Source organism: Aythya fuligula, chromosome Z (assembly GCF_009819795.1).
Source record: "Aythya fuligula isolate bAytFul2 chromosome Z, bAytFul2.pri, whole genome shotgun sequence".
Lineage (NCBI taxonomy): Eukaryota > Metazoa > Chordata > Aves > Anseriformes > Anatidae > Aythya > Aythya fuligula.
The window spans coordinates 83,574,477-83,589,201 of record NC_045593.1 but is presented as its reverse complement, the minus strand read 5'-3'; the positions used below and the strand labels follow the sequence as shown (position 1 = coordinate 83,589,201).

General features: G+C 35.5%; 1 protein-coding gene across 6 annotated transcripts in view; it reads left to right on the top strand.

The window, feature by feature from the left end:
• Positions 1 to 14,725, top strand: part of KIAA0825 (KIAA0825 ortholog) — a 256,596-nt gene that overhangs the window by 78,070 nt on the left and 163,801 nt on the right. For all 6 annotated transcript variants that reach the window (XM_032205814.1, XM_032205813.1, XM_032205811.1 and 3 more), the window contains 4 exons: positions 6,144 to 6,238; positions 8,178 to 8,405; positions 9,384 to 9,649; positions 10,926 to 11,076. In XM_032205814.1, the coding sequence (XP_032061705.1) occupies positions 6,144 to 6,238; positions 8,178 to 8,405; positions 9,384 to 9,649; positions 10,926 to 11,076 (740 nt within the window). The remainder of the gene's footprint in view (positions 1 to 6,143; positions 6,239 to 8,177; positions 8,406 to 9,383; positions 9,650 to 10,925; positions 11,077 to 14,725) is intronic.

Genomic DNA, 14,725 nt, shown 5'->3' with positions numbered 1-14,725 from the left:
GAGATTTTTTTAGGTGGTACGGATAGTTCTGAGTTCAGTTGGAGAGTTCTATATCTGACATCTTCTGGAATATATTCAGAATACTCATTTTCCCAAATTGTTTTACATAGATGGAAAAAAAAATCTGTGAATTACTTTTTCCACTCTAACTTTTTTTCAGTAGTCTCCATCTAGTCCTTCCAGATTTTATGTTTTGACTTTTCCTTATCAGAACTAAGTTTTGCACGTGATTTCAAATTATATTTTCATTATCTAAACTCAATTAAAATTAAAAAAGCAGTTTAAGTACTCATTTAATCTCTTATCAGTGTAGTGTTCGATTTTTCTCTTAAATATAATGAGAAAAAAAAAACATGAAAAAGTTCTCATGGTAATAGAAATTATGATGGAACTCTGTCCCATCCCTGAACTTTAGTGTGGCATCTGGACAAGACTAACACTCTGTCTTTCTGAGGAAAAGTATCTGTATTTTTCTAACAGTTACAGAACTTTTGTTCTCATTGTTTCATATCCTTACTTCCTGTACTAGAAGCAATAGGTTTCAGAAAATGGAAGGAGTAACCAACCACCTTCTGTTTTTTCTTGAAGAGACATTCAACCATTTCTTCTGCGGGTGTCTCATCATGCCTACTGTGATGAGATAGTCTAGTTCTTAATTTACATTCAGCTGAATTCCCTGAGATGTTCTGACCTACCTAGTACATGCAGCATCACAGGAGCTGTTCTCTTTGAAGGAACCTGGAACACTAAGCTGCAGTCAAAGGTTAAGCAGAAGATCTTGGTTTAGGATCATGCCAAATTGCATTCTCTTCCCATCTTTAAGGTAGATTTCTTTTCCCTCTGGCTTTTCAGAAACCTCTTGTTGAGACTTTTAAGAAATCAAAAACATCTAACGTACTTTCATCTGTGCCTCACTTTTTTTTTTTTTTTTTTTTTCCTTCCAGTGAGAAAGGTGAACTTTGGACAGAACAGATAATGAGTACCAAGAAAAGCTTTTTCCAATGGAGCTCTTTGAAAACACTGTGGGCAAAGTTGTCAAGCCCTTAGGTTTACAAGCTTTGCCTCAGGGGACCTGGAAGACTTGCAAAGGTCTTTCCTTCACAGCATAAGAAATCATTTACTCTATACCCTTTTCTGGAGAGTGTAATAAGAGGAGTGCGGAATCAAATTTGTGGGGTACATCCTCCTAATAGACTTTGAAGTTATAAAGATTCAAAAAAAAAAAAAAAAAAAAAAAAGAAAAGTGTGATTTTTGCTTTGCTTTTGAAGCAAAATGTTCAAGTAGCTTCTTTAAGAAATACATAATTATCAGCAGATCAATCTGAAGTGGAGATGGGATTTACATCAGAAAAGATTTGATTTCAGGTGTACATTTTCAGTATATGTTTTATTACAGTTTGCTGAGTAAATATACTGAGCATAGAACAAAAAAATAATAATTCCATTATTGAAGAATGGAAGTAGGAGGCTCTGTTATTGAAGAAAGGAAGTCGGAGGCTTTTTAATCTACCACATGTAAAATATGTTTTGTTTCTTCTCTGTACTTGTATTTATTGGGGAATGGTATTTTCCCGTTATCGAAGACATATTGTTTCCAATACAGTTTCAATAAAAATTCTGGATGAGCCTACTGAATTCAACTAGCTGCTCTGGTGACACTTACTTACCTTATTTACAGTTACTGAGCAGTCATAAAAAGTTTCCTCAAGGCTTACCTACTCTATGCTGATGTTAGATTAAATTACTTTGACAGTTCTTTAGAACCTAAATGTTATGGAAAAAAATAAATAAAAAATAAATAAATAAAAAAGGAAGCTTCAGAATTCTGTAAAAAAATAATTTCCTAGAACTTTTTAAAGGAAAGGTATATGCATATATATATATGTATATGCATATGTATATGTATATATATAAACAGTGCACAAAGTCTCACTGTCATAATCTTTACAAAAATATAACAATACTGAATTGGACAAAAAATGAAATATGTTGAAGGCAGTGGAAACATAGGTAACAATATTTGCTTTCAAGAGAAGACCTATCCCAGACGAATTTTAAGCATGAAAAGTTGGCTAAAAAAGTACTGATTTTAAGTAAAACATTTGATAAAATCTTATTTTGAATACCTGCTGTTAAAATGATTCTAACTGCCTGCCTGAGATACTACAGTAACACAGATTGTGAGCAATTTATCAAGTTTGTAGACTGTAAGTTTCAAGAAAGATACAGCAAGGATTTGTGGTTGATCCGGTCTTCTATAGCGATGAAGAACATCAGTTTTAAGCATCGAGATATAGAATATACCCTTGAGAGGGAGCAAGTATGGAAAAAAAACTGATTCTTCCTTCTACTTCTTCTGCTCCTTTGTGACATTTGTATTGTGCTCGTTCTGCAGTTTCTCTTCTCTAACAGCAATATGAGTATGACAACACATATTTATGTCTTTATGCATAAATGGAATTTGAAGTTTGGAATTTTGGAGAAGAGAGGCCTCAAAGAATTTTTGTAGAAAATGGTATCTGTCTAGGTAGGAATGCTTCCTCCTACCGATTGTCCGAGTTCCTATCTGCAAAGGGAACTAATTTGGGCTGAGTAGCTTCACTACAGCAGCTTGCACTTACTATAGTACCATCCTCTTGGACAAAGCTGCACTTTTATTTCCCAGGGGAGTTTGCAAGACGGTCCGAAGAGAAGTGAAGTAACAGGACAGGAAGGGAGTAATTTTATATGTATCTCTGTAGAAACAGTTGTCCAGGGGAAGGCTGTGCTAGCATCTAAAGTGCCTAGGTTTTGGGGAGGTTGCAGCTAGTGTGCAGTGATTGATAAAAGGTGTGAGGGCATCCCCGCTGGCTGGAGGTTAAAATGAACTAGATGAAATATTTTATATATGTGTGAGCACACATGCACATGTGTATATATGTGTATATATGTATATACAAATAAAAGACAAGAGTGCTCAGGCTGCTAGTTAGAAAAGGAAGTGGGGAAGTCTAGTAAGAGCCTATTGATTTAAAAAATGAAGGAACATTTAAAATGACTAATGCTAAGGGGAGGATCCTTTGGCTCTCTGTCTTTGGTCCTGGAGATCCAAATCTGCCATCAGAAAAAAACTTGTCTCAGCTTTGAGTTCTGGATAACTTTGGAGAGCAATTCTACAAATACAGAAGGATTTTAGGTTAAGTACTAATGTTTTTTTTAATGTTTTAAGTACTAATGGAGCTGGCCAAGCCACTGTCCATCATTTTTCAGCAGTCCTGGCTATCGGGGGAGGTCCCAGTTGACTGGCGGCTAGCAAATGTGACGCCCATCTACAAGAAGGGCCGGAGGGCAGACCCGGGAAACTACAGGCCTGTCAGTTTGACCTGAGTGCCAGGGAAGCTCATGGAGCAGATCCTCCTGAGAGTCATCACGCAGCACTTGCAGGGCAAGCAGGCGATCAGGCCCAGTCATCATGGGTTTATGAAAGGCAGGTCCTGCTTGACGAACCTGATCTCCTTCTATGACAAAGTGACGCGCTGGGTGGATGAGGGAAAGGCTGTGGATGTGGTCTACCTTGACTTCAGCAAGGCTTTTGACACCGTCTCCCACAGCATTCTCCTCAAGAAACTGGCTGCTCTTGGCTTGGACTGGCGCACGCTTTGTTGGGTTAAAAACTGGCTGGATAGCCGGGCCCAAAGAGTCGTGGTAAATGGAGCCAAGTCCAGTTGGAGGCTGGTCACTAGTGGTGTCCCCCAGGGCTCGGTGCTGGGGCCGGTCCTCTTTAATATCTTCATCGATGATCTGGACGAGGGCATCGAGTGCACCCTCAGTAAGTTTGCAGATGACACCAAGTTAGGTGCGTGTGTCGATCTGCTTGAGGGTAGGAAAGCTCTGCAGGAAGATCTGGATAGGCTGCAGCGATGGGCTGAGGTCAACTGCATGAAGTTCAACAAGGCCAAGTGCCGGGTCCTGCACCTGGGGCGCTTATTGCAGAGCTACAGGCTGGGAGACGGGTGGTTGGAGAGCTGCCAGGCAGAGAAGGACCTGGGAGTGATGGTGGATAGTCGGCTGAATATGAGCCAGCAGTGTGCTCAGGTGGCCAAGAAGGCCAACGGCATCCTGGCTTGTATCAGGAACAGTGTGACCAGCAGGGCTAGGGAGGTGATCGTCCCCCTGTACTCAGCTCTGGTGAGGCCGCACCTCGAGTACTGTGTTCAGTTTTGGGCCCCTCGCTACAAGAAGGACATGGAGGTGCTTGAGCGGGTGCAGAGAAGGGCGACGAAGCTGGTGAGGGGCCTGGAGAACAAGTCCTACGAGGAGCGGCTGAGGGAGCTGGGCTTGTTCAGCCTGGAGAAGAGGAGGCTCAGGGGCGACCTTATCGCTCTCTACAGATACCTTAAAGGAGGCTGTAGTGAGGTGGGGGTTGGTCTGTTCTCCCACGTGCCTGGTGACAGGACGAGGGGGAATGGGCTTAAGTTGAGCCAGGGGAGTTTTAGGTTAGATGTTAGGAAGAGCTTCTTTACTGAAAGGGTTGTTAGGCATTGGAACAGGCTGCCCAGGGAAGTGGTGGAGTCACCATCCCTGGAAGTCTTCAAAAGACGTTTAGATGTAGAGCTTAGGGACATGGTTTAGTGGGGACTGCTAGCGTTAGGTCAGAGGTTGGACTCGATGATCTTGAGGTCTCTTCCAACCTAGAAGTTCTGTGATTCTGTGATTCTGTTTTTCTTTAAAGTGTTGATAAAAAATATTAATAGCTGATCTAAAATTGTGCTCACTGTTAGAATAGAAGATACAGCTATAAAAACAGATGAATTGCCAGGAAAAGTAAGGAAAATTTCAGGTAGAAAGTACAGAATAAATATGAGTAAAAATATCCAGTCAGTTCTCTTTTTCATTCTGAAGTAAATTCTAAAGAAAGGTATAGGAAACTTCATCATAACATGCGTTAGAACAAATCAAAATAAGTACTGTGTTTATGGTACTGTCTGTAACACCATACTTTGAATGATCAGAGGGCTAGGTTATCTGGCTAGTCTCTTCTCTTTTTATATTCTACCAATTTATCTTTCATTTTTCATAGCTCAAATCTGTTTTGTTTTGTTTTGTTTTCCTGACCTGTTTTGTATGAAAACAGTTCCTGGGAAAATAATAACAATAATAAAAAATTGAAACTTTAGAATGGTGTATGGGCATATGAAAATTGGAGTGTTCATTTTCAGAGGTTGAATTGTTTAGGACAAAAGTAAAATCTACTCTAGGTAAATGAAATCCCATATATTTCCACATACTGTATATTTGATAGAAATAGGACCTCTTTAGACCCTGGGTATGTACGCTACTAGTATCTTCAGGTGACTGAAGACATTTAAGTTTATGTGTAAGAGATAACATTTAGTAATACTTGACAGCACTCAATCATTTAAAACTTCTTGGATGGAATTTCAAATCAGTTATGTTAAATTAAGAATATCTACACCTGTGTTTTTTGCCATCTTTATGCTAGGACATGGATTTTAAAAATATTAGGTTGTTTGGTTTTATTCTCCTATTCTTTTTGATACACTGATGGAAATAATGTCTACCCCAGATGTTTGCTTGTCCCTGTCAAACCAGGCAATATTTCCATTACTTGAAGATTTATGAGTGAGCTTTGTACCAGCCCATCTCAAGGAGCTTCACCTGTTCTTTTTCCATTATTTTATTTATAATAACTGTATTAATTAAATGTCTTTTTATTCTTACCATATTGGCATTTCCAAATAAGTAGAAACTATAAAAATACGGTAGTGTGCAATTCATTTAATTTATTGAACAAAAAATAGAAATTATCTTCTACACAGCTGTTCTAACATTATCTGTTCTCCCTAGGAATAGATGACTGTGCAATCAGTATAAAAATGAATTAATGACAAAAGAAACTGTATTTTACACATTATACGTGTGTATGTATAAAATATGAATACAATGGAATGTGGATTTCATCATGTTATATAAAAGGAGCTGTGTATAACCTGAATTTGACTTTATCATAACATTAGTATTCCACTACATCTTGTTGAGTTTTTTTTTTTATGCTTCATATTGATATATCAGAAGGTGTTGTAGGCTGCTGATTTTTCTACAGAATTAATCTTAACTTTGATCCCCTTTATCATACTGTGCAGGAGTTCTGAAGAAAGCTAGTGGGGAGCTTTTAATAGGAGAAACTAGAGCAAATGAAACCAGTGTGCTTCCTGAACAGTTACTTCAGGTAAAAGAGGTGAGTATGAAAAGAGTCTTGCACTTTGTGGGAGATTTTCTTTTGTCTGTGTCTCCAATGCCACCTGACAGCATATTCATTATAAACACCTATTCTGAGAGTTTCATTATTTAGCTACTGCAATTAATTTGAGGTGCAAACTCTCTGCTAAGATGGAGTAAAATCTTAGGGCACTCATAAGGAATTGGTTAGTGTTGTTAAGGTTGAGCAATAATAGAATAGATTTAGCATTAGAAATATAAGATACTTCATAACCAAACAGTAAAAACATGCTAAAATATGTTAGCTTTTATTCAATATTAAATATATTGTAAAATAAATAAGAATCTTTAAAAAAAAATCGTTCAAGTTCTAAGCATTTGATCATCATGCTTCCTGTAGAGATACCTACACACATGATGATCAGTTTCTTTGATGTCAACAAACTACTGTGTACAAAGCAGTGTTCTTTGTAGAAGGTACATACAAGATTAAGTTTTAGTAGTCATTTACTACTAAACAAATTTTTACTGTTGATTTTATGGGACCTAAATGCTCTAACAAGTCTGATGCTGTGCAGTGGTGGAATTTAATTTCCTAATGGCTGAATTTTAATGCTGAAATGGCTTTTTGAAATGTACTTTTAAACCGTTTGTGGGACAGATGTTCCTGTATCTTATAGATTAAAAAGAACATTTTCTGAAGATTGAGCTGTACTTGACCCAAGATCACAGGAAAAATAAATCAATAAATCAATAAATCAATAAATCAATAAATCAATAAATCAATAAATCAATAAATAAAAATGAAAAAGAGATATTACAAAAAAGGGAATTACAGAAATGGGTATCTGGGTAGGCTGTCTGTGCTCTCTGGAGTTGAGTATTGGGGCTGGGGAAGGGGCATGGAAGGAGAAGGCAGCTTCTAAATTGGAGTAAAGCTGGAAGTGCAAGCCCCTTTGGTTTGTAGCCTTTCATTGTCTTCCAGTTTAATTTTGTAACTACAGCTTGTTAGGAATACTTCTCTTTTCTCCTACAATGTTCTCATAGTGGGGATCTTTACACTACATCTTACACCACTGAAATATTTCTCTTACAGTGCTGCAATTCTCAGTTGGTCACTTCTGGTAAGCATGAAGTCTGCTGAAAGTTACATGAACCATGCAAACCAAGAACAGTGGAAAAGTAACTACATCCCACTGTGTCTTTTGTGCAACTGCAACACTTCAGATAACGTCAGAAGTCTCTGTCTAGAGAAGACAGGGAATGAATATAAACCAAAGTAAAATCCAGCTTTGGCTAAAAACTAGAGATCTCTATTTAAACATTTTGATCTCTGCTACATCCATCTCTAAAGAGTGAAATCCAGTGTGGCTGTGTTAAAACCACCTTCTCTAACTTCCTTATCATTAATATTCATGGTTAGTAGTGCCTGGTTATTACCTTGCAAAAAATAAAATAAAATAAAATAAAATAAAATAAAATAAAATAAAATAAAATAAAATAAAATAAAATAAAATAAAATAAAATAAAATAAAATAAAATAAAAATACCGAATTATCACATGGTATTTATTGCTGGATTACTTGTTAAACTATTGATAAAGGTTGTAACTGTATTTGTGTTTGTTAAATGTGTATGAAAGATGATATATAATTTAAGGATGTATGACTTATAAAAAACAGTTGTGTTTAATCAAGGGGTTTTATATATTCATTTTCTTAAAACCTTGATGACAAATTTAATATTGTTTATTCACTTGTTCATTTTTGTTGAGTGCATATATTGCTTTTAATATGATTTCAAGGCTTGTGTTATTTCAATGTATTCATATTAATTTCAAATGATTATAGTGTCCTTTAATGTCATTTAGTTATGGATATTTAAGTAAATTTCAGACAGTAACAAAAATAACATTCAATACTGAATTTGGGTTGATTTAATAAAACTATGTCTTTCAGCCTACTTTACTGAAATTTGGTTGGAGAAATGCGTTTAAAGACCTGTCTTCTTCTGTGGCTCACTGTATAACAATAGCAGTTGAGGATTTTTCAACTAAAATTCTTCAACATGAGCAGAAAGAACAGTCTTCAGCTGCAGGCTATGCAATGAGTGTTGTAAACAACCAGCAAATGAGGGAGTCCTGCAGAGCAGTCCAACCGGAGGAGCAACCAAAACGAATTGCTAAGGCAGGTATCAAAAGATCTGAAGTTTGAGGAGACACAGAATGCCAAGGCTGTTTGCCATCTACACTTTGAAGTACTTACAGTACCATTAATATTCTATATCTTATATAAATGGAATTAAGAAGAAAGTGAGAAGCATTACAACATGAGGCTGAGCAGAGCTTTATACAATAGCCCGTAGTCTATACTTGAAAGAATTAACTTTTAAACTTTGCTGGCATTATTGTTTTCATCCAAAAAGTTCTAAAACATTCTGATTAGTGTCTGCTCTGTTACCAAGTTGTTCGATGGGAAAATGCTGAAAGCTTTGAAGCATAACTATGAAGGGATTTCCTGTATTTAAATCCTTAGACATGCCATTTAACTAATCAGCATAACCAATATGTGGCCACATTAGGGTTCTTTGAATTGACATAAAGGTCATTTATGACAATTAATTAAATAGTTTGTCTAAGGGAATATTTGTTTACAAGTTTTTGAATTTAGTGAGATTTGCAAATGTTCTAGAAAATTTGGAATGCTGTTAATATTTGCTTAAAGTAACACAAACTTTGGGGAAATATTTTTAGGGAGCTCAGTATGTGAACTTACTAACAGATGTCAAGTTTTCTTTCAAATTCAGTATTGAGAAATGTATATTTTTCAAAATAAATTAGTTTAGAAAATTACCTTATTTAACAAGGAATTAACCTTATGTCTTGAATCCGCATCTAATGAAGTCATAAACAAAATGAAGGCATGAGTAACATAATATGGTTTTAATTTTTTAATTTTCTCAATATAAAGCAAGAAGGAATGAAGTAATAATTCATTTACTGTAGACAAATGTTACTCCCCTGTACAACAGAATGAAATGTTTGTAAAGCTTATTCAATATATTTGTTTTGTGCCAATTTCATTATTCAAGAATCTGACCCTAGAGTGTATAAATTAAATGCTGTCAGAATACAAATAACTTGATGCCACATTTATTTCTCCCAGTTTTGTTCTGACATCATGGAAGAACTTGACACATTGCTTCCATTGGCTCTGGCATGCAGAGATGATTCTCTTCAGGAAATTAGAGCAAACTTTGTAGAGGCCTGCAGCAAAGTAGCAACAGCTGTCCTGGCAAGACTAGAGGAGAAAAGCAAAGACGTTCCCTCCAAGGCTCCTCTGCAAAACTTGTATGCTGCTCTTTCCACAGCGATCTATGTCTTTCAGCATTTTACGATGTATAGCAATTTAATGAGAGAAAACAGCAAAAAGTGAGTCCCTTTTACATGTAATAATTTATTTCAAATGCAAGTAATATAGGACTTCACTCCATTTTAGTGACGCAGTATGACGATAGTTTTCCAAATTGCATTGCATTTTTTAGCACAAGCACTACATGGAGTATTTATGGAAAGACCTGACTCAAAGCTCTCAAAGCTGTTGATAATCTAAAACAGTCATTACAAAACAAATTATTTATGTGTAAGATTTGCATTTGATTTGCAGATCAACCTTTTTTTTTTTTTTTTTATGAAGCTTGAATAACTGGCATTTTCTAGAGAGCTAAAAGTACTTTGCTATCATATCAACAGAAGGCTACAGCCTTAATTTTCTTTTCTGGCCTTTGCAATAGCTGAATTTACTTAAAATCAAATTTGGCACATAGCAGTCCAAGAGAACTTTATTAACAAACACTCCTGCAGTTTTTCCTTATATTATCTTTGTTCAGAAATGTGAACAATCTACATTTAGAATTTATTTTTCATTCATGTATCTTGTTTCAATTTTTATTCAAAATTAGGAAAATTCAGAACAGTAAAATCTAAGACATTCTTTGACCTGGAAGGTAATATAATTACATTAGCTGTGCTTTTAGGATTTTTTATTTATTTATTTTATTATTATTATTATTATTTGGCTTAGGATACTAGGAATATCTTTATTGGTCCATGTGTTTTGGCCATATGTGATTTAAAATCGGAAACTAGGCCTTTTGAGGGAAGCACCTGAACTACAACAATTATGATTCCTAAAGGGTTATATACACTGTGTAGCTACTTTCCCTCTGATGATTTTAACCCTCTGCTGCTTCATGAAGTGTGCCTTTATGAAGGGGAAGCCTGAGTTGAAATCTGGCTCAATAACTCTACATACATGCATTCTGAAATGTTTCCCCAGAATATCTACCTACTAGAAACAGACTGTTTGTTTTCTTTATCACATTTAATGTTGGTGTATTTGTGTGTCAACACAGAGTCTTCCAGTAACTGAACGACAAATGCACTCTTACCTCAGAAAATAGGTTAAAGTAATGTATTTCCAAGTGACTTGGTTAAATGAGAATTTATACAGGAGTAGATATACTTAAAGAACTTGAGAAACAAAGACCAGATTTTTTCAAAAGTGAATGTTGGGTTCAGACTCCAGGAATGAAAGGAAATGAATGATTGATTCCTAATAATCAAAAGCATTTGCAGTACTGGGGATTGTTACCTCCTACTGCATGGCCTTTCAATCTTTGCTTCTTTGATCATTCTCTCTGAACAGACCCCTGTTCCTAGTGCCTGTCCAACAATATCAGGAATTCATCAACGTTCTCCAGTTTCAAGTTACGAACTACTGCGTCAGAGTTTGTGCTACAAGCATTTTGCAGGATGCTGAGAGCCACCATTGGGAAGACTACAAAGCTTTTTATGAGGTGTGAAGTTAAGTTTACTATTCCTACTTCTTACAAAATGTGTTTTACTGGTTGCCAGCTCTCTGACTAATTAGAAACATAAGATCAGCCTAATGTTACATAAAGATTGTTGGAATTAATTTTTTTGAAATATCTGGTTTTGCAGATATAGTGGAAATGATATAAGAAAAAATAGTAATTTATAGGTGATATAAGTAATTAGGATAGAGATTTTATGTTGTTTGCTTAATAAAATACTGTGTGGCAGGTTCAGGATGCCTTATGGAACTCAGTAAAAAGGTCACTGTCATTTTAACTCTTCTTCTTGCAGAAAGTGTGACATATAAAATTGCGAGACAGACTTTTTTTTTTTTCCTGGAAATCTTTAATCTGATTAAATACTCTTTGATGCTTATTTTCAATTATTTTTTTTTCCTTTTTTTGACCTTTTGTGAGTGAGGTATGTAACAAGGAAAGATGGTCAATATAGTTATCTTCAGCATTCAGCTATATATTTCTGAAATAACTGGTGGAATTTCACCTGCATTTTGCAGTTGTGGGTATGCTCTTAAACTACAGTCCTAATGATTCTAAGAAAAAAACACTAAGGTCAAATGAATATATTATTATAATTTACTGATTGATTTTCCTCTTACAAGCAGAAGATATTATAGATGTATAATACTCAAAATTTTTTCACATAATTTAAGGATGAAGTGGAAGTATAATAGCTGTGATCTCCTGAAGACAAAGTCCTGCCCTGCCTTATTTGATTTACTATATGAGGGAACTAGGAGAGTTTTGTTAAATGTTTTCTGTAGTTCTTACACGAGATAATGCGATATATGTATTTTACAGATATAACATGTAAAGCTGCTGAGTCAATGACAAAAGTCTGTAGTAGTGATAAAACAGGCCTTAATATAAGTAATGGCATAAAAATGACATTCCTTAAAGATAAGGAAATAAACACTTTACTTTTGTTTGAATGTGAGCCCACGTATACTGGTTTGATAAGAAAGTAATATATTGAGTGACTTTTGGCAACTGATGTAGATCTGGTTTTAATTGGTTGTAGTTCCTATGGTGCCGTGTCTGTTTATTGCTGACCCAATAAACCCCACAGGACAGTTATTAATAATGGAGGAAACCTAATCATCACAAATAGACATCTCAACAAAGAAAAGAGTATTAATTAGCTAAATTATTTTATCATTACTGATCAGAACTGACGTGTAGGAAGGGAGGAGGAAAGCTGGTGTTTTGGCTCTGTGTGCTTGCAGGGCTTGAGGTCAGAAACATGTAACTTTATATCATTGCCCCGCTCTTTTTCCTGAAAGATCTCCTAAGAATGCCACCAGGAAGAATGATGCTGAGCAACTGTTGACTTCTGTGTTGGTCTTGTAGGCATTCTGAGCAGAACAGGATAGCTGAAGACCTATTGTTTGTCACAGAAGCTTCTAGCTGTGAAAGATGCTCCTTCCAACATATAAACTCAGCAGAAAGCGTGAGGTTCTTTCTCTTAAGTCAGACTGGAGACACACTCATGCCCTCGTCCAAGGCAGTGGCTCATGGGCCTTGTTGCCTTCTCAGTGTACCCTTTGCTGTAAACAGCATCATGATCTTGTTACTTTAAGGGGAAGCTGCTCTTGGCTCTGTACTTCTGCTTTTCTCATGAGTAGCCTAGCTCTTGAATGCAGTTTAGCTCAGGACCCTTGTTACCTTTTCTTTTCTGTCCCCCAGTTTTGAATATTACATTAGGACTATAAAAAAATCAGTCATCATTTGTAAATCCTGAATGCAATTTCATGATGATCTTGAGGTCTCTTCCAACCTAGAAATTCTGTGATTCTGTGATTCTGTGGAAGGAAAAACAAACGAACAAACAAACATTTCTGAGTTCTCCACTAACACTTTTCCTTCTCACTGCATAAGGAGGGGAGAGGAAAGAGGAAGAAACCATTCTTCCCTCAGTCTTGTATAGCATGCTTATAAGCAAACTAAATGGCTATCCTACATTTCAGCAACCACATGGGCTTATTCCTTATTCTTCCTTTTCCCTGATAATATAGGGCATTCAAATGGTATTAAAGAATGTGATGGTCTTCCCTCCCATTCCCAACTAGTCATTAATGCTACAATGTCTAAAAAAACTGCTTGGCTTACCTGATTTGTAAATCATCCTGAAAGAAGAGAAAACCACTGAGAGAAAGACAAAGGGAAAGGAGTAAGGGGAGGCAGTGTCTGTGTTTGATTATAAAGAGCTGCAGTTTCCATATCCAATTCTGTATTTATTTGTACAACAGTAACATCTGAGGAGAAGAACATTGGTAGCAAATGGTTATTACTATCTATAAAACAAAGCATTATTTCTTTTCTACATTGTTAAAATAAGAATGCTTTTTTAAATAGATTTGCACTCTTATAACCACTTCAGTACCAGATCATTTGTCCTCATTCTGACATGCACCTAGTCCATTAAACAGTAACTGGAATTAAAAGCAAAGCCAAAAGAACTGTTATAATTAGAGACTAAACACGCAGATTCTAGTCACTGTGAGGTGACAGTGATTTTATCATATATTTTTTAAAAAGTTAAGAAGTGATTTTTAAAGATATATATAGTGATTTTTTGGTAACGTGAGATCTGAACTGAGCATAGAGCACTTAGTCTAAGCTGCCAGGGAATGAAACTCTCAGGGTTCAGTATCTCTTTGATGGAGTGCACTGAACACCCACTGTGCCACTGGGCCAACTCTCCAGATTATATTTTGGAACGAAGCTTTTAGTGTAATAGACATCTGCTGTAGCTTTAGGAACTTATGTTTTCTAATAGACAAAGAATAAAGAATTGTCTGTTCAAAGATAATATTTGAACATGGTTTATGTAATAAAGCACAGCTGCTTGTTTCCTGATATATAAGCTAAATAAAAGCTCACATCTGTGAGCCTTATATGAAGTCTGCAAAAATAGCAGATGTTTACCAGTGGAATTGTCTAGAAATGACAGCAAACAGGTCAGAAAAGGGGAATGAAGCCCTTTTAAATCTTCAGTGAGACTCTGTTGCTTCTGCAGTGGTGGTACAAAGTTATAAAAAAGTATTATTCAATTTACCACCTTCAATGAAATAACGCAAAGAAAATTAAGTCATTCATGTTTATAGTTAAAAAATAAAACTAGCTGACATTCAATTACTTATTATAAATAAATACCCTACATCATTAAGTTCAGTTAGAATTATAAATCATAAATCTGGTTGTTAAGTGTTCATGTTTTTTTGTAATTTTTTAGATTTAGTTTTATATGTCAAAGATATGATGAAAATGAATTAGTTTCCATTAGGGATTCAGATTAATTATTTTGTAGCTGCTATGTTTGTTCTATACAAGTAGAAAAGTTTTTGCAAAGTATCGGAAGTGTTAGTGTCTATAAGATGAGGTTAGGGTTTTTTTTTTTTTTTTTTTTTTTTTCTGGATAAATTCTGCCAGAATATATCTCAAATATATCTCAAGTAGTCTTGATATTATATCTAAGAAATCCACACTTACGTAAATGTATTATTAACTTCTGAGTTATGCAAACTTATGAAGTTATGAGTAGAGTTATGAATTAAACTAGTACTTTCTTATAATGATGTTTCATTATATCCTGTGATAATATTTAAAGATT